The following is a 19,575-nucleotide window of genomic DNA, read 5'->3' on the forward strand; positions in this document are numbered from 1 at the left end:
GTCACAAAGTTCAGATTTTTTGTTTTTTTTTTAAGATTTATTTATTATGTATACAACATTCTGCCTCCATGTATGCCTGCAAGCCAGAAGAGGGTGACAGATCTCATTACAGATGGTTGTGACCTTTGGAAGAGCAGCCAGTGCTCTTAACACTGAGCCATCTCTCTAGTCCCCCAGTTTTTTGTTTTTAAATTTTTAAAATTTGGATCCAGGGATCAAACTCAGGACCTTGAGCTCACAAGACAAACACTTTATTAACTGACTTCTCTCCAAGGCCCTGGCTGGTTTTTAACATGGTGAATCACTGTTCTTCTAGCGGGGCCTTGAGTCCAGCTTGCCATAGCCGGGACAGGGCAGGCAACTGTGCGGCTGGGACTGGAGTGTCACCATCTTGCCTGGATATGGATCAAAGAAGGCGCATTGACGTGGGACAGAGATGAGTGTAGACACTGAGCCATCAGAGGCTGTCCTTCCCACTCATCTAGTCATTGTCCTTGGACAGGTAGCCAGTGGGTGGCAGGCGGGGACCTTGGGCAGAAGGTGTTGTGCCTTGGCTTGGGCTTTATGACGAACACATGAAGTGGTATGAGGGAGGCCTAGGCACACAGTGGCCCTGGAATGAGTCCCAGAAAGTGGCCCTGTTTTTGAGAAAACACCAGTGAGGACACTTAAGAGATTACTGCATACTGGTCTGATGGGGCCTCTCCTGCCCCCCATCAAGGGACCCACCTGTTTCCCTCTACCTCTGCCATCCTCCCCAGGTCAGGCACCTGTTTTTCTCCTTCATGGCATCAGCAGCTTCCTCCTTACTGGTCTCTCCCCCTCCCCATCCTGTTTCCCCCAGGGTTCCCAGGGGTCAGTTGGCATGAGTAAGGGGCCATCTCTCCTAGGCTGTGTCCTCTCTACTGTAGTCTGGAAGACCCTGGTTCCTCGGGCTCTGTACCAGCCAGGAGTATACAACCCTCATCTGCAGCTCCTCTCTCACCTGGCTCCTCATCTGGAGCAGCCTCTTGTCACCTGCCCCTGAATGAATTTATTTGACTTTCAGACTTGGCAGTCCTTCCTAGGAACTTCCATTTCTACATCTGCCCACAACACCAAAATCCTCCTCGTCTCAGCCTGGGCCTACTGACTCTCTGATGGTACAGTTACAGTGGGCTGGTGGCTCACAGAACCCCTAGAGGGCCAAGGTGGGGTTCCCTGGGCACCCAGCAGAGCACAGGGGAGGTGCACACATACACATGTGGTCAGGGAGGAGAGGGAAACTGGCTTTTGAAGCACCTTCTGTCAAGGACTCCTGCTCGCTTTTGGAGAACAGCTTATGTCCTGAGAGAAGCATATCAGACAAAGTCCAACTGGCCGTGACTTTTCAGCTCTTTGAAGAATATGAGGTGGCGTGTGGGACCAGTTCAACCAGGATGCTCTCTTCCTGGGTTAGTCTTAAGGGACTGATATGGGAGTATCTATGAACTTGGCTCCTAAGGACACATGGAGGGTCTCTCAGTGGAGCACCCCTCAAGTGAAACACCCGCACCTGGAGGACCCCTCACTTGAAACACTCTCAACTGGATCATCTTTTAATTGAAATGTAATTAACTGGAGTGTTCACATCTGCAGCATCCTCACCTGGAGGACCCCTCATCTGGAACCCTCGATGGGAACACCTTTAAACCAAAACACATTTAACTGGAGAACCTCTCACCTGCAGCACTCTCGTGGGAGCACTCACTACCTGGAACCCTTCTGGCTTGGAGCACCCCTCTTTGGAGACATCCCTCATCTAAAACCACCCCACCATCATTACCCTCACCTGGATGTCGGAGTACAGAGGACTGTCTCCTGTCTAGACTGCTGGGGTCCAGCTCTACAGTGATGGGGGACTCTGGGTCCAGGACTGCTGGCACATTTGGCTCAGAGACAGAGGGCTGAGGGAGCACCAGGGGGACCCCTCCCTGGGCCTAGAATGACAGCTCTACGCCTGCTCTAAGTCTCATCACAGGAGTTCCTCAGGCATGTCCTTACGAGGCTCTCGTGCTCCAGAGACACATGGCTGGGTCACATCCTCCTCAGGCTGTTCTCTTCACTGAACGCCTTCTGGGAAATGTGACTGGGTTCTAAGGAGGGATGCCTTGAATATTTTAGCACAGTACCGGTGGTGAGCAACCCCCTCAGGACAAAGTGAGTCATCCTGGGGCTAGATAGGAACTTTGTGCCCCTGATCTTCTGTACCCTCTTTTCCCACCTCTCCTTACTTCACTTACCCTGTGCCCCTTTTCATTCTTCTTCCTTTCCCCACCTGTACCCCCGGGCCTCCTTTTCCTCCACCCTGTCCCTGCCCAGAGTCAGAGACTCGAGAGCACTGGAGAGAAGCAGGTGGACAGCTGTCCTCCGACTGCCCAGATGACAGGGTGAGGGCACCAAGGTTCTCTGGTGGCCTCTGCTCTGGCCTGGCCCGCCCCCTGTCAAGGCTGAGGATGACTCAGGGCTCAGCTGTCACCTCAGCAGCACGCGTCGCCTAGTGATGGCGGTCTCCCGGCAACGGTTGTCTCCTAGCAATGGGATATTTTCCCCTGGCCCTGGCTGGAGCCAGTGGCTATTTTTAGCTCAGCTTCAAATCAATCAGCAGCTGCATTTTGGGCTCTTCAGGAGATGCAAGGTGTTGCAGGGTGGTCTTCTCAGCAAATGAAAAAACACAGAGATAGAAACATTAATGCCTGCCCCCCTTGAAGTGCTAAGCTGAAGGTGGATGCCGTCAGACCTCATGGGAATAGGTGGGCACTCGAGACTGCTTGGGACCTGGCAGCTATGATTACGTCCTGGATGATGACCGAATCACCCTGCAGCTGCCAAGGTCCAGCTGGGTTTAACCAAAGGGAGTGCTCACAGTAGGAGCCGCTGGTGCTCTTTCCTGGGTCCCCGATATCCCCTGCTCATCAGTTGTAGGAATGAACTGTCTTCCATATTCATCGGGCAGCCCCATCTGTGCTCAATTCTAGCCATAAGGGTCTTGATGCCACAGGTTTAGCTAGAAACAAAGAAAGCGTCTTTGGCCAGCTACATCTAGTCCCCACATGGCTTCAAGTGAAATTTGAGATCTGTAAAGAGGGGAGCCTTGGGCAAGCGGGAGACTTATCGTCCTTTCTAGTTTTTCTCACAAGATCAGGAAGAAACCTAATTTTATCCACTCCCAGTAGCAGGCCTACTGGGAGCTGATCCTGCCATTTTTTTTTAAAATTTGTTTATTTTGTATACAGTGTTTTGCCTGCATGTATGTCTGCAGGCCAGAAGATGGCACCAGATCTCATTACAGGTGGCTGTGAGCCACCATGTGGTTGCTGGGAATTGAACTCAGGACTTCTGGGAGAGCAGTCAGTGCTTTCTACTACCGAGTCATCTTTCCAGCCCGAACATGCCATCTTTCCCATTTATATTTTGTGGTTGTGTTTGTTTAAAGCCCCATGGTCCTGGGGCCATAGTCTCTCTAACCTGTCAATTCTCCTCACTTGAATCTCTTTCCCAAATGGCCTCCTTAGATGATGGCCCACTTACTGAGTCAACTGCATGTCTGACATCAGCTCTCCTGTTGGATGCTGGGGCTACCTGTCCTCTGCTCTGCTCAGGGTTCAGCACACTGTGGATATACCATCAATGTCCTCAACCTGCAAATGCCTGTGTTATGGGGACAGCTGTGGCTGGAGATGGGCAGAGATGGGCAGCCTGAGCGGTGACAACTGAGTCCTCTGCTGCTACCCACTGCATCCCATGAGGTGCAGTACAAGGCCCTGGGGAAGCCAGGACATGAAAAAGCTCTCAAGCCGGGCGATGGTGGCGCACGCCTTTAATCCCAGTACTCAGGAGGCAGAGGCAGGCGGATCTCTGTGAGTTCGAGACCAGCCTGGTCTACAGAGCTAGTTCCAGGACAGGCTCCAAAGCCACAGAGAAACCCTGTCTCGAAAAAAAAAAAAAAAAAAAAAAGAAAAAGCTCTCAAGATGGTTTCCAGCTTGGACAACCCCTATGATGGCTACTCTTGGTTGTCAACTTAACACTCATGGGAAGAGAGAACCTCTCTGAAACTGGCTTGCTCATGCCCCATGTCACCATTAGAGGGCGCCTGCAGACTACTCTCTGCCTCAGAGACTTGGTCTGAGGAGACCGCCAAAGAATGACCAAAGTGCTTAGGCCTGGACATCCACGGTTGACCAGGTGTCCTGTGTCCTTCTGTAAATGCCTTGGCATCTGCTATACTTTCATCAGGCTGAGTGATATTTTTAAATATTTTATTATGATTTATTTTTTAGTTTGGTGTATGTATGTGTGTGTGACCATAATGCACATGCATGCAAATGTTCGCGCCTGTGGAAACAAGAGTCATCTAATCCCCTGAAGCTGGAGTTACATGCTGTTGTGATCCTCTCCATATGGGTGCTGGGAACACAACTCAGGTCTTCTGCAATTGAAGTAATGTGTTTTTAACTACTGAGCCATCTCTCCAGTCCATTTTATTTTAGTATTGTTTGTTTTGAGACAGTGTTTTTTTCTTGCTTTGGAGCCTGTTCTGGAACTTGCTCTGTCGGTCATACTGGCCTTGAACTCACAGAGATACCTCTGCCTCCCAAGTGCTGAAGGTGTGCACCGTCACCGCCCAGCTCTTTAGTGTTTCTTACAGGACACACACACATCAAGAAGGCTCTGGTCAAGCCAGGCGGTGGTGGCGCATGCCTTTAATCCCAGCACTCGGGAGGCAGAGGCAGGCAGATCTCTGTGAGTTTGAGACCAGCCTGGTCTAGAAGAGCTAGTTCCAGGACAGGAACCAAAAGCTACAGAGAAACCCTGTTTCGGAAAAAAAAAAAAAAAAAAGGCTCTGGTCACTTTCACCTTTGACTATTATACCTTCTTTTGACCCCTTTATCCAGAGCAAGAAGCCAGCTGTGCCACCTACTGGTCTGAGAGGGCCTTGGAGTCAAGGACGGGGTAGTTAGTGTTTCCAAGCCCTTCCAGAAGATGGCAGCAGGACTAACGGATCCCAACAATGAGACCACTGGGTCTCATCTGTCCCTGAGTCCAGGTCCTGGCCAACTGGAGGGTTTCAAAAGGAACCAGGAGGACAGAGGATATAGAGGTAGAGTCCTGGAGTTGGAAAAGAGACCCTCAGGGACTTCCAAGGCTTCCCTCTGATTTCAGTCCCCTCTACCCTTCCAAAGAAGCGCTTCTCTTTGGTGGTGGTGGGGGGAGGGGGGAGGTTCAGATTGTGTCTGTTTTTGTTTGTTTTCTTTTCCTTCTAGGAGGGTCCCAGGTAGCCCAGACAGGACTACAACACTCTTACGTACCTACAAGGATAACCTTGAACGTCTGCTCTCCTCCCTCTACATCCTGAGTGCTGCGATTAGAGGCACGACCCACTACAATCAGTTTAACATTATTATGAAGATCAAACCTAGGGTTTCATGCCTGAGTGATGAACACTGTATAGCCTAGCCCTATCCCCAGGCCTCCCGGCTATCTTTGAGATTCTGTTTCAGCTGTTCTTGACTTTGGCAAGGGCATATAATTCCAGTCTGTGAATCCCCAGGCAGGTCTCCACAGTGACAGAGTTTTTCATGGTATTTATTTAATGTGCAGGTGGGCCTGAAAAAGTATAGTGCAGAAGGAGGCCCACCCAGCCCACGCTGCTCCTTCCATAGCTAGCCGGTGCTCTTCCTCTTCCCCAAATCCAAGGCTTGGCTTAGTTCCATCACGCAGGCCCTAGGCTAGTCAGGACCCTCTGCACCTTCCATTATGGGACGTAGGGACACAGGGGTTCTAATTCCTCTTCCCTGGAGTACCAGCAGGGTACCAGTGTTCAGGTGTTGGCTGCAGACTCCACTCGCTCTCTCAGGAAGGGACAATCCTACTGACGTCCAGTGAAGGCCAAATGAATTGAGAAGCTTTCCAGATTCTAGTCGACAGCCACTCCCACCCACTCGCCAAAGGTTCCAGGGTACTGGGGATTGCCCAAAGGGGAGAGAGGAACGCTACGTACTCCATCCCAGCCCTGGACCGCGCTCCCGCCTTCAGTCCGCCCCGCCCCTACGAGGGCACTGCAATTGGCGGAAAGTTCTGGGGCTTGTGGCGATTGGTTCGAGAGCAAAGGCCCCGCCCCTCTAGTCCGGGGAGCTCAAAGGGGTTTGCGCAGAGGGGTCGCCGGTTGTGGGGACGCGCCGGGCCTGGTGGCCGCACCGCGAGTTACTCGCGCTGCGGCCCCGACCCTCCCGGGGCAGCCACCCGAGGTCCCGGCGCGTCCCCGAACCATGCCGGTAGCCGTGCTTCTCTGCGCGCTATGCTGCGGCCTCCTGGCCGTCTCTGCTCGTGCCGGTTACTCCGAGGACCGCTGCAGCTGGAGGGGCAGGTACGGTCCCCAGGAGGGATTGTGGGGAATGGTTTTTTCATCTTGTATTGGGGGCCTCCCTCCCACTGGGAACTGAGGTGGCACAGACCTCAACGTCCTGTTCCACAGAGTGGACGCAGGTGTTGGTAGCTGCGGGAAAGGGGGTGAGCCGCCTAGGGGAACAAGGGCCACCCGCCTGAGAACCACTGTCCTGTCCTCAGCGGCTTGACCCAGGAGCCCGGCAGCGTGGGGCAGCTGACCCTGGATTGTCCTAAGGGCGCTGTCGAGTGGCTGTACCCAGCCGGGGCGCTGCGCTTGACCCTGGACAGCCCCGATCCGGGCATGCGGCCCAGCATCGTCTGTCTGCGCCCAACGCGGCCCTTCGCTGGTGCCCAGGTCTTCGCTGAACGGATGGGCGGCAACCTAGAGTTGCTACTGGCCGAGGGCCCAGACCTGGCTGGCGGCCGCTGCATGCGATGGGGTCCCCGCGAGCGCCGGGCCCTTTTCCTGCAGGCCACACCACACCGCGACATCAGCCGCAGAGTTGCTGCCTTTCGTTTCGAGCTGCATGAGGACCAGCGTGCAGAAATGCCTCCCCAGGCCCAAGGTCCTGGTGTAGATGGTGAGTGACCAAACTGACTGAGGAGAAGTTTGGTGTCTGGAAGTGGCGTTCTAACCAGGTCTTGACACCCCGCTGCACGGAGGGTCTATCCGTAGCTTGACAGAGACCATTCTGTTGGAGAGTGGCTTCCAGGTCATAGGGAGGTGGATTGGGAGTGCTTCCTCCTTTTCCTCCTCCCCAGGGTTCATTTTAGGGAAAGAGCAAGAGGGAGCAAATGCTGGAGAGGCCAGCCTTGGGCCTCTGGTGTCTGGAGGGTTGGGGGAAGGGGTGTACTGGGGTAAAATCAAGCCTATGGCCAGAGCTGTCCAGAGCTCCCTGGCCTGGTGGTGACCTTCCTCCCCTCCCCCAGCCCAGCCAACAAAAGTCCAGTGTGCCTCTTCGTCACCATGGAGACGCCTGCCCTGCCTCCCTGCAGGGCACCAGGCCCAGTGCTTTGCTCTTCTGAATCTTGCAGCCTGACCCTGCAGGGGATGGCTCTCTCACTGTTCTGTCCTAGCTGGGGAACCCCAGAACCAGAGTCCACCAGACTGTCATGCCACCCTAGCTGGGCTTGGGAGGCAGCTCTGAGAGGTCATAGAATGTTGTTTGGCATTGGTATGGGTTTACGAGATGGGTGTGCAAGAATGTGCGTGAGGCACCGAGGTGTCCGCCAGTAGGCATGTGCCTGCAGGGTGCACCATGACTCCTGCTGTCTTCAGGCTGTAAGGTTCCTGGGAGAAGGGTTTAATCCCCAGTTCTGGAGCCTTTGCCTGCTGGGAGGAGCTGTGGGCTTGTGCTGAGAGAGCACAGGCCTGGCTGATGACCTGCCTTGCATGCTAGGTGCCTGCAGGCCCTGCAATGATGCCGAGCTCCTTCTGGCTGCATGCACCAGTGACTTCGGTGAGTATTCCTGTTGTGGGGGAGCTTAGAGTCTGGCCCACATCCCCACATGCCCACCACTAGCCCCCGTGTCTCTTCACAGTGATACATGGAACCATCCATGGGGTCACCCATGACATGGAGCTGCAAGAATCAGTCATCACTGTGTTGGCCACCCGTGTCATCCGCCAGACACTGCCCCTGTTCCAGGAAGAGGGCTCCGAGGGCCTGGGCCAGACCTCCATTCGTACCCCGTTGCGCTGCGGTGTGCGTCCTGGCCCAGGCTCCTTCCTTTTCATGGGCTGGAGCCGATTTGGTGAAGCCTGGCTGGGCTGTGCTCCCCGCTTCCAAGAGTTCAGCCGTGTCTATACAGCTGCCCTTACAGCCCACCTCAACCCATGTGAGGTGGCACTGGACTGAGAGACCTGGGAGCAAGTCCCCGCCAGACCTTCTGCTGGGAATGGGTTACTGGGGAGGGGTGGTAGGAAGGGTGTGGCTCAGACAGCATCCTGGTACCCGCAGTGAGTTGATAGAATACTAAATAACTGGATGACACCAGCCACTGTAGACTTGGTCTTCTGTGACACACCCAGCTCTGCTCTGGCCTCCCTTTACTTGCTCTCCCCTCTGTTGCCCTCCTAGCCCTTCTTCGCCTGCCTGCCCTGTTGACCCGGCTGACCAATGAGTCTGTTTTCCTCTAATCTAGGGTGCTCCTGGGGCTGAGTGCAGAAGTGCTGAAAATCTCAAAACTTGGGGTTTTTTAGGTGGCCTGGGGGGCAAGCAGACAGACATCACTTCCCGCTCTGCACGAGGTCCGTTAGGGAGGAGTGCTGTAGTCTGGCGGTGTGCCATTCCCTTCCATGGTCGTTGTGAGCCATACAGTCATCCTTGGCCTGGTCCCGCCCTTGGGGAAGAATGAGCCCCTCTGTCCGGAGGCCCCTGCGACGTGCTGAGCATCCAGACATGGCAAAGCGCCTGCAGGGTGTGGGGTCTCCATTGCAGGATCCCGCTTGTTCGTTTCCGGCGGGATAAGTGCACAATGGGGTCTCTAAGGGCTGCTTCCCGCCGCTGGCCCCATTGTTGCCATCCCTGCCTTCCTCCTGGGCCTCTTTATTTTGTAAAGGGCTAGTGAGACCCTGGACAGACAAAGCCTGTGGCCTGAAAGCCCTTAAGTGAGGTGTGCACTAGGTTTCTCAGGCTCCAACCAAGCACATTCCTGCCACTTCTCTCTCATGGCTCTGAGAAACTGCTTCAGCTCCAGTGCTGAGTGGAGTGGAGTGGGGGTCCAGAAATGGCTTTCTGTCCTTGCATGCCCTCCCTTTTAAGGCTTTCATCCATCATCAGTCCCAGTGGGCTGTTCATTCTTTGGTAGGAAACAGGCTGGGAGAGGAGCAAGGATGGGCAGGGACCAGACATATGGTTCCTTGCTCCAGACTGTGCCAGTTGAAGTTACCTGGTGGTGACACACCCTATATAGGCCCTGGAATGGCTACCTTGGAATGCTTATAGGCAGATAGCTTAAATCACACCTGTGTATTCTGGGGGTGGGCAGAGAGCGTGCCACCAGTACTTAGCCTGCCCACTTATGGAGTGGGAGGGGCGATGAGGGCAAGAGATTGCTCCTGGAAAGCAGGTGATGCCATTTTATTCCACCATCTGCCTCAGAACTGGCTTCCTGCTACTTGATCTCATTTCCCCAAACTCCATGAAGTGCTAAGGGCTTACCCTAGCACCTTTCCATCGGGTGTAGGGGAAGACTGGGCCAGTGGCCTCATGTTTGCTCCAGGGATCAAGTGATGAAGACCCCCAAAGTGGAAGCAGGGACGGGGGAGTGGTGTGTGGGAGCAGGTGGACTAAAATCACAGGAGCTAGCCTGGGAAAACCTGTGTGGACCAGAGGACTGGGGGGTGGGAGACTCTGTGTGGGTGCCAGTGTCAGGTAGAGTTGCCAGCGCTTTTCTGGGCGCTTTAGGCAGGAGCAGTAGACAAGAATAGCTGTGCTCAAGCAATCCTGTCTTGAATTCAGTGTGTGGGAGGGGGAGGGCCATGCTCCAGTTCTCCCAGTGGCCAGATTCTGAGCTGGGTAGAGCAGAGCCTCTCTCCACAGACTATGCATACTCCTGCTGCCTTGGGACACCTGTCCTCCAGATTGTTTTGGAGGAAAACACTGCACCTCGGGGACAGGGTGGTGGTCTTGGGCATGCTCAATTTGGAAGTCATCACAGTCTCTACTAGAGATAGTTGAGGAGAATCAGGCCAGGACTGCATAGATCAAGGAGGAACTGACACGGCCATTTGGCTTTAATGTGGGTGGTCGGGGTCCGACAGATTGACTCAAGGCTCTATCTGTTTCCATGCAGGGCTTTACTAGGAGTTACTCAACCCTTTATTTTTGAAGGAAGGAGATCTTCCGGGCTCCTGGGCTGTCTTTCACCCCAGGCTGGGCCAGCTGCCAGCACCCAGCCTCTCACATCCGGCCCCCTCCCTTCACACTCACTAGAGAGCCTACATCTGTATCTACCCGCCCCTCTCCTTCGACCCCAGAACACCCTCTAATTTCCTCCTAATAGTCGTCACTGTCGGAGTGAGTGGAAGGATGTCCTCAGTGGGTTGTTTATGGGTGTTTGGTAGGCTTTCAGAAAGCCTTGGTCAGCAGAATCCACAAGAGAATGACTTCCAGTTACAGTGGCCTTGGTTTTAACCCGGGGCTGCGCGGGAGGAACAGTGTGGCCTCGGGGATCCAGACCAGAGATTCCATATAGTTTTCTGCAGGGTAGACCCAGAGGCTAGCAGCTGTAGATCCTGGACCGTAGACCGACGAGGGGCAAACTCTCTACGGCTCGCCTATCGCCTGGGTCATTGGGACTCGATTACCATCACCCGGAACCCACCGGGAGGGGCCACGCCCGGTTGGGCGGGGAAGAATGAGTGACGGACGGGACGGACGGTCCCCCTCCACTTCCGGTGTTTGAAACTGGCTTCTACTTAGACTTAAAGCAATCGTTACCGCGACTGGGTTAGGCACCGAGCAGAGAGACTACGGCTCAAGCCGGCGGTAACCGGGAGGGCAGCCGCCTCCCCTGGCTGGGCGGGGGGGGGACTTGGGAGGAACGGATCTGAATTGCATGTCTCTCAACCATGGATCACGACGACCCGGCCGAGGCGTTGACTGCGGTGCGAGAGAGGCGGCCGAGTTTGCTGGAGCTATTGCAAGCGGCGACAGGCTCCGGGTTGGTTGCCTACACCGTGTGGGCGCTGCTTCTGCAGCCGGGCTTCCGCCGCGTGCCTCTAAAACTTCAGGTGCGACGCGGGACCAAAATTAGTGCGAGATGAATGGGCGGGATTAAGGCTACTGTAGGTGGCTTGTAAATATGGGCGGGACCACTTACGGTGAGGGACCATATAGATACACGGAGGGGTGGAACTAATATTATGTTGCAGGGCCTGGGCCTGTTGTCATGACCAAGGGTATATAAATGAAGCTAGGATTGAATTACTGACGGGTTATGGGCAGTGGTGTGCCAGGAGGGTGGGTGGGGCAGCACTGGGTGTGGCAAATAGCTAAGGAAGGAAAGCTAGTAGGCACGCAAAGGTCTTCAACCTGGTGCTTCAGTCTGTGCGACTGTAGCCTCAGAATTCCTTTTTCAGGTGCCCTACATTGGTGCTAGTGCCCGACAGGTTGAGCACGTGCTGTCGCTGTTACGAGGCCGCCCTGGAAAAATGGTGGATCTAGGCTCTGGTGATGGCAGGATCGTAAGGCCTGTGTGTCTGTTCGTTGTCCCTTCCGTGGTGGCCCCTTCCTTACATCCAGGTCCCACACTCTTGGCTCTCATAGGTGCTGGCGGCTCACCAATGTGGTCTCCGTCCAGCTGTGGGTTATGAGCTGAACCCGTGGCTTGTGGGACTTGCACGGCTGCATGCCTGGAGGGCTGGTTGTTCTGGGAGTGTCTGCTACCATCGGAAGGATCTCTGGAAGGTAACCTATCAAACTTCATTTTCTTTTCTTTTTTTTTTTTAATTTTATTTTCTTTTTTTCTGAGACACAGTCTCTAATCCAGGCTTATCTCAAACTCACTATGTATAGCCAGGGATAACATTGAACTCCTGCCTCTACCTCCTGAGTGCTAGGATTACAGGCCTGCACCATCAGACCTAGTTTATCTGGGGCTTTGTATATGTTTGGCAAGCACTCTACCGATTGAGTCACATTCCTAGCTCCAATACCTTTATCTCCCAGATTTCATGCTCTGAGTGCTATCATACTGATACCTGGGTGGGCTGGAGGCCAGAGCTCGGTGACCCCATGCCTTCCAGCTTCTATCTTTGTTTCCCACAGGTGAGCCTCAGAGACTGTCACAATGTGTCTGTGTTCCTGGCCCCCAGTGTGGTACGTCTTGGGTCTGCTGTCCTGCTGGGAGGTCAGGGCTACAGTCTTGGCTCTTGGCTGTTCTGATGCCTGGAATAGGTTCTGGGCCTACATGGATGGGGCAGCTTTTTCTTACCTGCTCTTGTGCCCCCTCCCTCCTGTTCTTACAGCTTTCACTGCTGGAGGATAAGCTGCAAAAAGAGCTACCTGCAGGGGCCCGTGTGGTATCTGGACGTTTCCCCCTTCCCACCTGGCAGCCTGTAGCTGTGGTGGGTGAGGGTGTGGACAGGGTCTGGGCCTATGATGTCCATGGTGCTGGGCTAGCTGTGTCTTCTTGTGGGGTGCCCATCAAGGCCACACCAGAGTCCAGTTCTACCTCCCTTCCTAGGACTTTAGTTTGACAGGCTGGTTGACTGGATACAATAAAGACTCTGTGGGTTCAATCCTGATTTATCACTCCATGGGATAGGGTTTGCAGCAGATGCCATGTTGGCTGTGAAGAGGTTTGATTTGTGCTGCCTCTGGGAGACTAGCTAGCTAGTGACTCTGAGTCCTTGGGCGTCGGGGCCTAGAGGAAGGCATAGCTTCTACTCCCTGGGGATCTCCTGTCTTCACCAGCTTCCTCAGTCTCTGGATTTCCTGCTTGTACCTGATTGGGATGATCAGACCAATCACGTGTGTGGCCATGGGTTCTTTCCCTTCCACCTAGACCAGGGCCCTGGGTCACACCAGCTTACCTGCCCAAGTGCTGGTCCACATACTCCTGTAACTCAGAAAGCTGCTGTTCCGCCATGGTGGCCCGGACCATCAGCTGTGCCCGCTCTCGTTCTAGCTCTACCTGGTGGAGGAATGAGCCATGAGCCAGGGCAGGGTGTAGGGAGGGGTCCCCATCCTTCCTTGCCTACTACCTGGGTGTCCTGGGAGAAGTCCCGCAACTTCTGCTGGATTTGGGACCAGGATGTAGTATGGCGGGCCCTGTGAAGGAAGGAGGGCAGGAGGAGCAGTTTCCAAGGTAGGCATAATACGTGCTGTGTGGTGTTAGGACATTATAGCACTACCTGGGGCCCTGGAGCATCAGTACCAGCAGAACGCTCTGGCCGGCTCAGTGACTCCAGTCTACTAGGTGCCTCCCCCAGTCCCTGGGAGATGATGTCTCAAGAGATTATAGAGCTGGTATAGAAGCCCAAATCCAGGGCTGGACATGTCATCAGACTTCGCTTCCACCAAACCCAAGTTTCACCTATCAGATGCTTAACAAAGTAGCCATCCAATTTTCCTATGATTACCAGTGTCCCCCATACAAACAGAGTCCAAGGGATAGGAGAATCCCAGCCAGCAGCAAGGGTTGGCAGAATCAGTGAAGGATGTGCAGCTTCTGGCTCTGTCTGCCTGACTCCTAGACCTCCCTCCCATATACCAACAGGAGGGCACTCACAGTGGCTGTGACCTTCCTTCCTTAGAAGTTGCACCAGGTACTTTCTCGGGGCACAGTAGCAGTGTCCTGTATCGGCCATACTGTAAAAGCACATGGTGGGGTCCTTTGATTGACTGAACAAAGCCAACTGCTCCAAAGGCTCTGAGCTTGGGATGAGGCCTGGGGTGAGTGCAGGGGTTCTGGACTTCAAGGCAGTTTCAGGCAGCAGGGACAGGGCACCTGGGCCCCAGCCTTACCTCTTCCTCCCTTTGGTGGCTGAGTTCAGTGGCCCAGTGCATGGATGATGGCTCCAGGTTGATGGCTGTTGCAAAAGTAGCCCTGGGAGTACCACGTGCCCTGTTGGGATCTATGTGTGCCTAGGACTGCTTCTGTGGCATGCTGAGCAGCTCTTATGGGGCCACCTCACCCCGGGTGCCTAGGACAGGGTGGAGCCCACCTGCAGGTGGATAGTAGCAGTTCCTGCCTCCGGCTCAGATCCGCCAGGCGCTTGCGGTAGGTCCGGGCCGCTTGGGCCAGCTGTTGTTCTCTGCTCCGGTGTGCGGCCCGAATGTCCTGCAGAGTGGCCTCCAGGAACGTCTGAAGGGCTGCCTGACCTGTACTGTTGGTGGTCTCCTGGAGGAGATTGGATAGGATGGAGCTAGGGTTGGGGCTCGCTTTGGATTAGGTTAGGCAGTCAAACTGTAGGAGCTGGGCTTGAGTTGGGTAGGCTGGCACTTGACTGGACTCAACCTCACCTCCTACCCCAGCTGACTGTGCAGGGACCTGGCACCACAAAGTTCCCCATAACTGCCTGCCCAGAACGCCCAGGCCAGGCTCACATTCCTCAAGACTCAGAGGCCATTCCGACTGCCACAGAACCTGACAAAGTGCTCACCACTGTCTCTTTGGCATAGCGCTGCAGCCGGACAGCATACTCCTCATTCAACTTCTTCAGCTGCAATTGCAGCTGAGCATTCTCAGCTTCAGCCTGCCGGAGCTGATCCTGACAGGCTGACAGCACCTGGGACATACAAAGGGCTCTGGCTCTGTTTGTAGGACACCCTCCTGCTAGATCTCGAGGTTCATAGGGTGGGCAAACCCTCACCATTGCTTGGGCAGCCAGCCGCTGATCAGCTGCCCTGGCTTCCTCTTGGGCTCTCTGCAACTGCCAGCCTAGGACTGCCCTGTGGACACAGTACAGGCACAGCTAGGCCAGGCCTTGTGACCTTGTAGGCCACTGGGCACTGCTTGTTCTAGGCGAGGTGAAACTCACACTCGTGTCTCCAGTGCCTGCTGTCTGACTCTGTGATGCTCCAGGACCAAGTTCAACTCTCCCTGCAGCTTCTGCTGGTGAACAAAAGCTGGCTGTGTGAGAGACAGCAAACTCTGGAACCCCCCACTCCTCCACCACCAACCCCCCCCCCCCCCGTGCTAGGTGGCTGTGTACTCACATTGCTCAGGGTCTCAGGCTCAGAGAGTCTGTCTTGCTTGAGCTGCACTTTTATGGTTAGAAGGGAAGCGAGGGGAGGGGAGGGGAGGGAGGGGGCAGCAGATACTTGTTTCACTGCCCCTGTGGAGGTGCCCAGCCCAGCTCTCTAAGTGCTCATGGTGATCTGGACTCTGTTGTAGGTGACACATTCAGGCCTGGGCTTCTCCACTGACCTCTTGTGGTGGCACCTTGTGTTGCCCCGGACTGGCTGCTGGTTGGACTCCATGTCCCCGGCAGTCACCATTTCCATGCAGTTCTAGCTCTAGCACCCGACTTTCCAGTCGAAGAACCTGTGGACATCAAGGGTGAGCAGGGCTATTTGCTGGAATACTGCAGGAGGCTGGTATTCATGCAGGAGCATATGCACAGGGCCAGGTAAAAGCCCACAAAGTGCATGTTTATTCCCGGGCACCTGAACCCCTTAGTGGTGCTTGTCCTGGGGGCACACTCTGTTCCTGGATGCGCACTCTGTTCCTGGATGCACCCAGGCTGACACACAGAGCTTGCTTGGCTACTCACCTCCCTCTTCAGCTCGAAGACTTCAGCTTCATGCTGCTCACGAAGGCGATGGGTTGCAATCTGAAGGTCAATCAGCTCCTTGGAAATCTGTGGGTAACCAGGGTGAGGGATGCTGCCAGTGGCTTTGTGGGCTCCCTGTTCCTACAGAACCCCACAGCCCCACATTTACCTGCAACCGCTGCTTCTCACTCGGCTCTGGATCTGTCTGATACTCTCCCTCCAAGCCGGTAGCCCAGGTGGGCTGTCCAGAAACTCTTGGCAGCCAATCCTCAGTTCCTGGAACAACCTGGGAAGGCACCCCCCCCACACACACACATTTAGGTGGGTCTCCAGCCTGGGCTGTGGACCCCACTCTTAAAGAGGCATGACGTTCCTCTTGAACAAGGTCAGCTCCTTCCCTGGGCAGGAACAGACACGAGATCCAGGGACTTCTTCCCTTCTGGTCTGTGAAGGAAAGGAAGGACCCCAAGGCAACATCCGTGTCCTGGAAAGACTCACGTTCTCTGTGACTTGAAGTGGGGCACCTGGCCTGGGGCCTGGGGTTGCCACATACTCCATAATGGAGAGGAATCCTGGCTAGGGATCTGTCTGATCGTGGCCTGCTTCCCGGCTGTTGCTGTGAGTGTTGCCAAGGCCTCTGTTGATCTTAGAGACTACCCATCCTGCCTACAAGGAAGGGCAAGGCCGTTCAGTGCTCACGAAGAGGGGAGTGCTCAACTCCTTGCACCTTCCACTCCTTCATGGCGGCCCCATGCCATCTGGGAAATACAGAAAGGCAACCAGTTTATTTCAGGCCAGTTGAATCCAGAAGTGCAAGACGACGCCAAGCCTGTACTGCAGTTGTGGGCACTATTTGTCTTTATGTAGGATGTTCTGACTTCCTGCAGGGATTTGTAACTCAGACTCTTAACTAGCTTCCTGTGTCAGCAGAACTCACACCAGCAGGTGAACAAACTGAACACACCCGTCTGTCAGAGAGAAGCAGACATAATCAGGGGCAGTAGACCGCACGAACTAGCTCAACCTGGGCACCAGGAAGGATAAGTTGGAAGAGGTGCCCTTTATTGATGCTGGGTTGGAGCACGCTCACCATCCCACACTGTGCTCTATCGGTGCCTGCATTCTCTTTTGCGCATGCGCAATTCCTGCAGTCGTTTGTCAGGTCTCAGCAGCACTCAGGGTCGCGGCCGGAGAGAGGGGGAGTGTGGTGGGCAGCGGCCACGATCTGTCAGGGACGCTAGACTGGCGGCTTATGTGTGGGTGAGAAGGGAATGAGGTCGACTCAGACCTTGGGGTCTCACTGTAACAGAGAGAGGAGGGGCCTGTGAAGGAAGGCAGAACCAGGGGCGGAGCTAAGAGAAGCCGCATTGCTGTGTAACTTTTGCGGGAAGGTGAAGTTGGTACAGGGGGCGCCGGCCCCTGAGTTTTGGATCTGAAGTGAGTCCTCTGAGAAGATCTTGGGCAGCGGAGCAACTCTTTCTTTGTACCCCCAGTGTGTGTGTGTCTGACCCACCTCGTACAGCTCAGGAAAAGGGATTCACTAGGCTGGGTTGCCTCTTCTGGAGAAGGTGTGGACTGGCTGAGGTCTGCGACCATGAAGGTCAAAGTCATCTCGGTACTTGAAGACAACTACATGTACCTGATCATTGAGGAGCACACACGGGAGGCAGTGGCTGTGGATGTGGCTGTGCCCAAGAGGGTGAGGACCGACAAAGGATGCCATCAAGGGATTCCTGCCACTCTGGTTGGAACAGACCCGACCGGACCCTATAGTTTTATGTCATTTGATGTATTATCTTTAGGCTCCCCTAAAGTTACAGCTACCTTTGATGTTCCTGGTGCTCCAGTTCTTGTAATTGTCTGCCGATATTTCCCCTAACCCTTGCTGCTCTGAGTCCTGGGCCTGCCTGTAGAACTAAGCCCTGAAACTAGTGTCCCAGTATGGGGTGGGTGGCCCACGGCACTACACCTCCATCCTTTCCAGCTGCTGGAGATTGCAGGCCGCGAGGGGGTGTCTCTGACCACGGTGCTGACCACCCATCATCACTGGTGAGTAGAGGGTATGTGCGCAGGCCTAAGGCATGTTCCTTCCCTAGCACCCCGACTTGACCAGGCCCCTGCACTTTCTCAGGGACCACACACGTGGAAATGCAGAGCTGGTGCACCTGCAGCCAGGACTGGCGGTCATGGGAGCAGATGAGCGCATCTGTGCACTAACCCGCAGGCTGGCACATGGGGAGGAGCTTCAGGTAAGTATGCACCCAGAGGGGGTGGGGAGGGTCCTGACCTGGGCCTGCCTACCAGTCTTCACAGGTCCAATGCCTCATCATCGCAGTTTGGGGCCATCCACGTGAGATGCCTCTTGACGCCAGGCCACACCTCTGGCCACATGTGCTACTTCCTGTGGGAGGATGAATGCCCGGACCCACCAGCCCTCTTCTCTGGTACCTTGCAGCCTGGACTCACCCACTTACGCAATTCCGCTGTGCCCTCCCTACCCCTTCTAACCCTCTTTCCTCCCTAGGGGATGCTTTGTCAGTGGCAGGCTGTGGCTGGCATCTGGAGGACACTGCCCAGCAGATGTACCAGAGCTTGACCAAGACCCTAGGCACCCTACCACCCCAGACGGTGAGAGAGCCCTCTGTGGGGTTCACATGCTTGGTACTGGAGTTTTCCCTGGTACAACCTATGCGTCTATGCCTGTCCTGCTTTGGTAAAGTTGATATGGATGCTAGGTTAGGGGTACGTGCCTGCCCCTCCCTCGGTTTGGAGCTATCTATGTTCACTGAGCTCCCTCTTTTTTTTTTTTTTTTTTTTTTTTGGTTTTTCGAGACAAGGTTTCTCTGTGGCTTTGGAGCCTGTCCTGGAACTAGCTCTGTAGACCAGGCTGGTCTCCAACTCACAGAGATCCGCCTGCCTCTGCCTCCCGAGTGCTGGGATTAAAGGCGTGCGCCACCATCACCCGGCTTGAGCTCCCTCTTCTTACAGAAGGTGTTCTGTGGTCATGAGCATACGCTGAGCAATCTTGAGTTTGCGCAGAAGGTGGAGCCCTGCAACAACCATGTGCGAGCCAAGCTGTCCTGGGCCCAGGTGCATCCATTTCTGGCTCCAAAACAGGGGTGGGGGCGGTAGTCTTCCTGAAGTTTGGGGGAAGTCGTGGAGAGTCAGAATGACACCTCTGCTGGCTCCAGCTGGCTGGAGACCTGTCACCCATCCTAGTCTCCCTGTGGCTGCTCGGCTGTCGGCCCAGCGGTGACCAGGGGCCTGTGCTCTTTGCAGAAGAGGGACGATGATGACATACCTACCGTGCCTTCGACACTGGGCGAGGAGCTCTTGTACAACCCTTTCCTGAGGGTGACGTAAGTATGGCTGTGCCCTGGGCTTTTCTGTGGTGGGGCCTGAGCCATACCAGTGGGTGGGGCAGCCTCAAGAGGCTATGCACACTGCCAGCTGGAGTCTCCCCATGGAGTAGTCTCAGGACTAGCCTGGCATCCTTGGGGCCTCTTTGGCAGTCATTTGGGTAGTTAGTAGTATCTGGGGACTATTTATTGAGCTGAATGTCCCTGGCACCAGGGAAGGGCATTTGTTAAGGGCCCTCTTCCTTCCATCCACTGCCCTGCTGGGCCCCACCCCTATGGGCAGCTGGCCAGCACCACAATTCCCCAGCATACTCTTCCCTGCAGAGAGGATCCAGTTCGTGAGTTCACAGGCCAGGTGGCACCAGCCCAGGTCCTGGAGGTGCTCTGCAGGGAGCGAGCACGCTTCCAGCTCGCTTTGGAGCCACCACAGCCCCAGGTTCGGGCACTCCTGGCCTTGCAGTGGGGACTTCTGAGTACACCCCAGGAAAAATGAGCCCTGGGTGGAGCCTGCTTGTCTCCATACCCCTTCCCCTGACCTCAGGCTGACTGGAACCCTGGCCTCCAGAGCATTCCTCTGAGGCCCT

General features: G+C 55.0%; 4 protein-coding genes across 8 annotated transcripts; 3 read left to right on the plus strand and 1 right to left on the minus strand.

Moving 5' to 3' along the window:
* The first annotated feature begins 6,054 nt into the window (after positions 1 to 6,054).
* On the plus strand, positions 6,055 to 9,203 carry Metrn (meteorin, glial cell differentiation regulator). Its single transcript, XM_005349082.2, has 4 exons — positions 6,055 to 6,386; positions 6,587 to 6,987; positions 7,807 to 7,866; positions 7,949 to 9,203. The coding sequence occupies exons 1-4, from the start codon at positions 6,289 to 6,291 to the stop codon at positions 8,263 to 8,265; spliced, it is 876 nt and encodes a 291-aa protein (XP_005349139.1). The 5' UTR covers positions 6,055 to 6,288; the 3' UTR covers positions 8,266 to 9,203.
* Position 9,204: 1 nt separating this feature from the next.
* On the plus strand, positions 9,205 to 12,650 carry Fam173a (family with sequence similarity 173 member A). 2 transcript variants are annotated; one of them, XM_005349083.3, is made up of 5 exons: positions 9,207 to 11,144; positions 11,493 to 11,597; positions 11,680 to 11,820; positions 12,181 to 12,231; positions 12,381 to 12,650. In XM_005349083.3, the coding sequence occupies exons 1-5, from the start codon at positions 10,983 to 10,985 to the stop codon at positions 12,609 to 12,611; spliced, it is 690 nt and encodes a 229-aa protein (XP_005349140.1). In that variant the 5' UTR covers positions 9,207 to 10,982; the 3' UTR covers positions 12,612 to 12,650. The 2 variants fall into 2 exon arrangements, with proteins under 2 accessions (XP_005349141.1, XP_005349140.1); XM_005349084.3 differs by lacking the exon at positions 12,181 to 12,231 and having other exon boundaries at positions 9,205 to 11,144.
* An 85-nt stretch (positions 12,651 to 12,735) lies between these two features.
* Positions 12,736 to 16,374, minus strand: Ccdc78 (coiled-coil domain containing 78). The gene is made up of 14 exons (XM_026780591.1): positions 16,332 to 16,374; positions 16,131 to 16,204; positions 15,802 to 15,918; positions 15,633 to 15,719; positions 15,269 to 15,403; positions 14,898 to 15,055; positions 14,730 to 14,808; positions 14,520 to 14,645; positions 14,082 to 14,257; positions 13,882 to 13,963; positions 13,646 to 13,725; positions 13,119 to 13,185; positions 12,948 to 13,048; positions 12,736 to 12,859 (listed from the first exon to the last, which is right to left on the minus strand). Exons 1-14 carry the CDS (start codon positions 16,372 to 16,374, stop codon positions 12,748 to 12,750), a joined length of 1,437 nt encoding a protein of 478 aa, XP_026636392.1. The 3' UTR covers positions 12,736 to 12,747.
* Haghl (hydroxyacylglutathione hydrolase like) lies at positions 16,206 to 19,553 on the plus strand. Of its 4 annotated transcripts, XM_026780526.1 has the most exons (9): positions 16,209 to 16,892; positions 17,126 to 17,331; positions 17,617 to 17,681; positions 17,764 to 17,881; positions 17,968 to 18,076; positions 18,157 to 18,260; positions 18,621 to 18,722; positions 18,912 to 18,991; positions 19,316 to 19,553. In XM_026780526.1, exons 2-9 carry the CDS (start codon positions 17,227 to 17,229, stop codon positions 19,482 to 19,484), a joined length of 852 nt encoding a protein of 283 aa, XP_026636327.1. In that variant the 5' UTR covers positions 16,209 to 16,892; positions 17,126 to 17,226; the 3' UTR covers positions 19,485 to 19,553. The 4 variants fall into 4 exon arrangements, with proteins under 4 accessions (XP_026636330.1, XP_026636329.1, XP_026636328.1 ...); XM_026780527.1 differs by having other exon boundaries at positions 16,208 to 17,331; positions 18,624 to 18,722; XM_026780529.1 differs by lacking the exon at positions 19,316 to 19,553 and having other exon boundaries at positions 16,206 to 17,331; positions 18,621 to 18,724; positions 18,912 to 18,984.
* The last annotated feature ends 22 nt before the right edge of the window (positions 19,554 to 19,575 follow it).

The sequence above is a fragment of the Microtus ochrogaster genome, chromosome 7, assembly GCF_000317375.1.
Source record: "Microtus ochrogaster isolate Prairie Vole_2 chromosome 7, MicOch1.0, whole genome shotgun sequence".
In the NCBI taxonomy this organism is placed as follows: domain Eukaryota; kingdom Metazoa; phylum Chordata; class Mammalia; order Rodentia; family Cricetidae; genus Microtus; species Microtus ochrogaster.

Bases quoted from the DNA above. Each gene is read 5' to 3' on its own strand.
- Metrn (XM_005349082.2), top strand. From the start codon at position 6,289: ATGCCGGTAGCCGTGCTTCTCTGCGCGCTATGCTGCGGCCTCCTGGCC. The intron at 6,988-7,806 runs GTGAGTGACCAA...CTTGCATGCTAG, and splicing joins CCAAGGTCCTGGTGTAGATG to GTGCCTGCAGGCCCTGCAAT. The intron at 7,867-7,948 runs GTGAGTATTCCT...GTCTCTTCACAG, and splicing joins TGCATGCACCAGTGACTTCG to TGATACATGGAACCATCCAT.
- Fam173a (XM_005349083.3), top strand. From the start codon at position 10,983: ATGGATCACGACGACCCGGCCGAGGCGTTGACTGCGGTGCGAGAGAGG. The intron at 11,598-11,679 runs GTAAGGCCTGTG...TGGCTCTCATAG, and splicing joins GCTCTGGTGATGGCAGGATC to GTGCTGGCGGCTCACCAATG. The intron at 11,821-12,180 runs GTAACCTATCAA...TGTTTCCCACAG, and splicing joins ATCGGAAGGATCTCTGGAAG to GTGAGCCTCAGAGACTGTCA.
- Haghl (XM_026780526.1), top strand. From the start codon at position 17,227: ATGAAGGTCAAAGTCATCTCGGTACTTGAAGACAACTACATGTACCTG. The intron at 18,077-18,156 runs GTACCTTGCAGC...TTTCCTCCCTAG, and splicing joins CCCACCAGCCCTCTTCTCTG to GGGATGCTTTGTCAGTGGCA. The intron at 18,992-19,315 runs GTAAGTATGGCT...TCTTCCCTGCAG, and splicing joins AACCCTTTCCTGAGGGTGAC to AGAGGATCCAGTTCGTGAGT.
- Ccdc78 (XM_026780591.1), bottom strand. From the start codon at position 16,374: ATGAAGGAGTGGAAGGTGCAAGGAGTTGAGCACTCCCCTCTTC. The intron at 13,964-14,081 runs GTGGGCTCCACC...TGGTACTCCCAG, and splicing joins CTGCTACTATCCACCTGCAG to GGCTACTTTTGCAACAGCCA. The intron at 13,186-13,645 runs GTGAGTGCCCTC...CTTCCTTCACAG, and splicing joins GAAGGAAGGTCACAGCCACT to GGCCCGCCATACTACATCCT.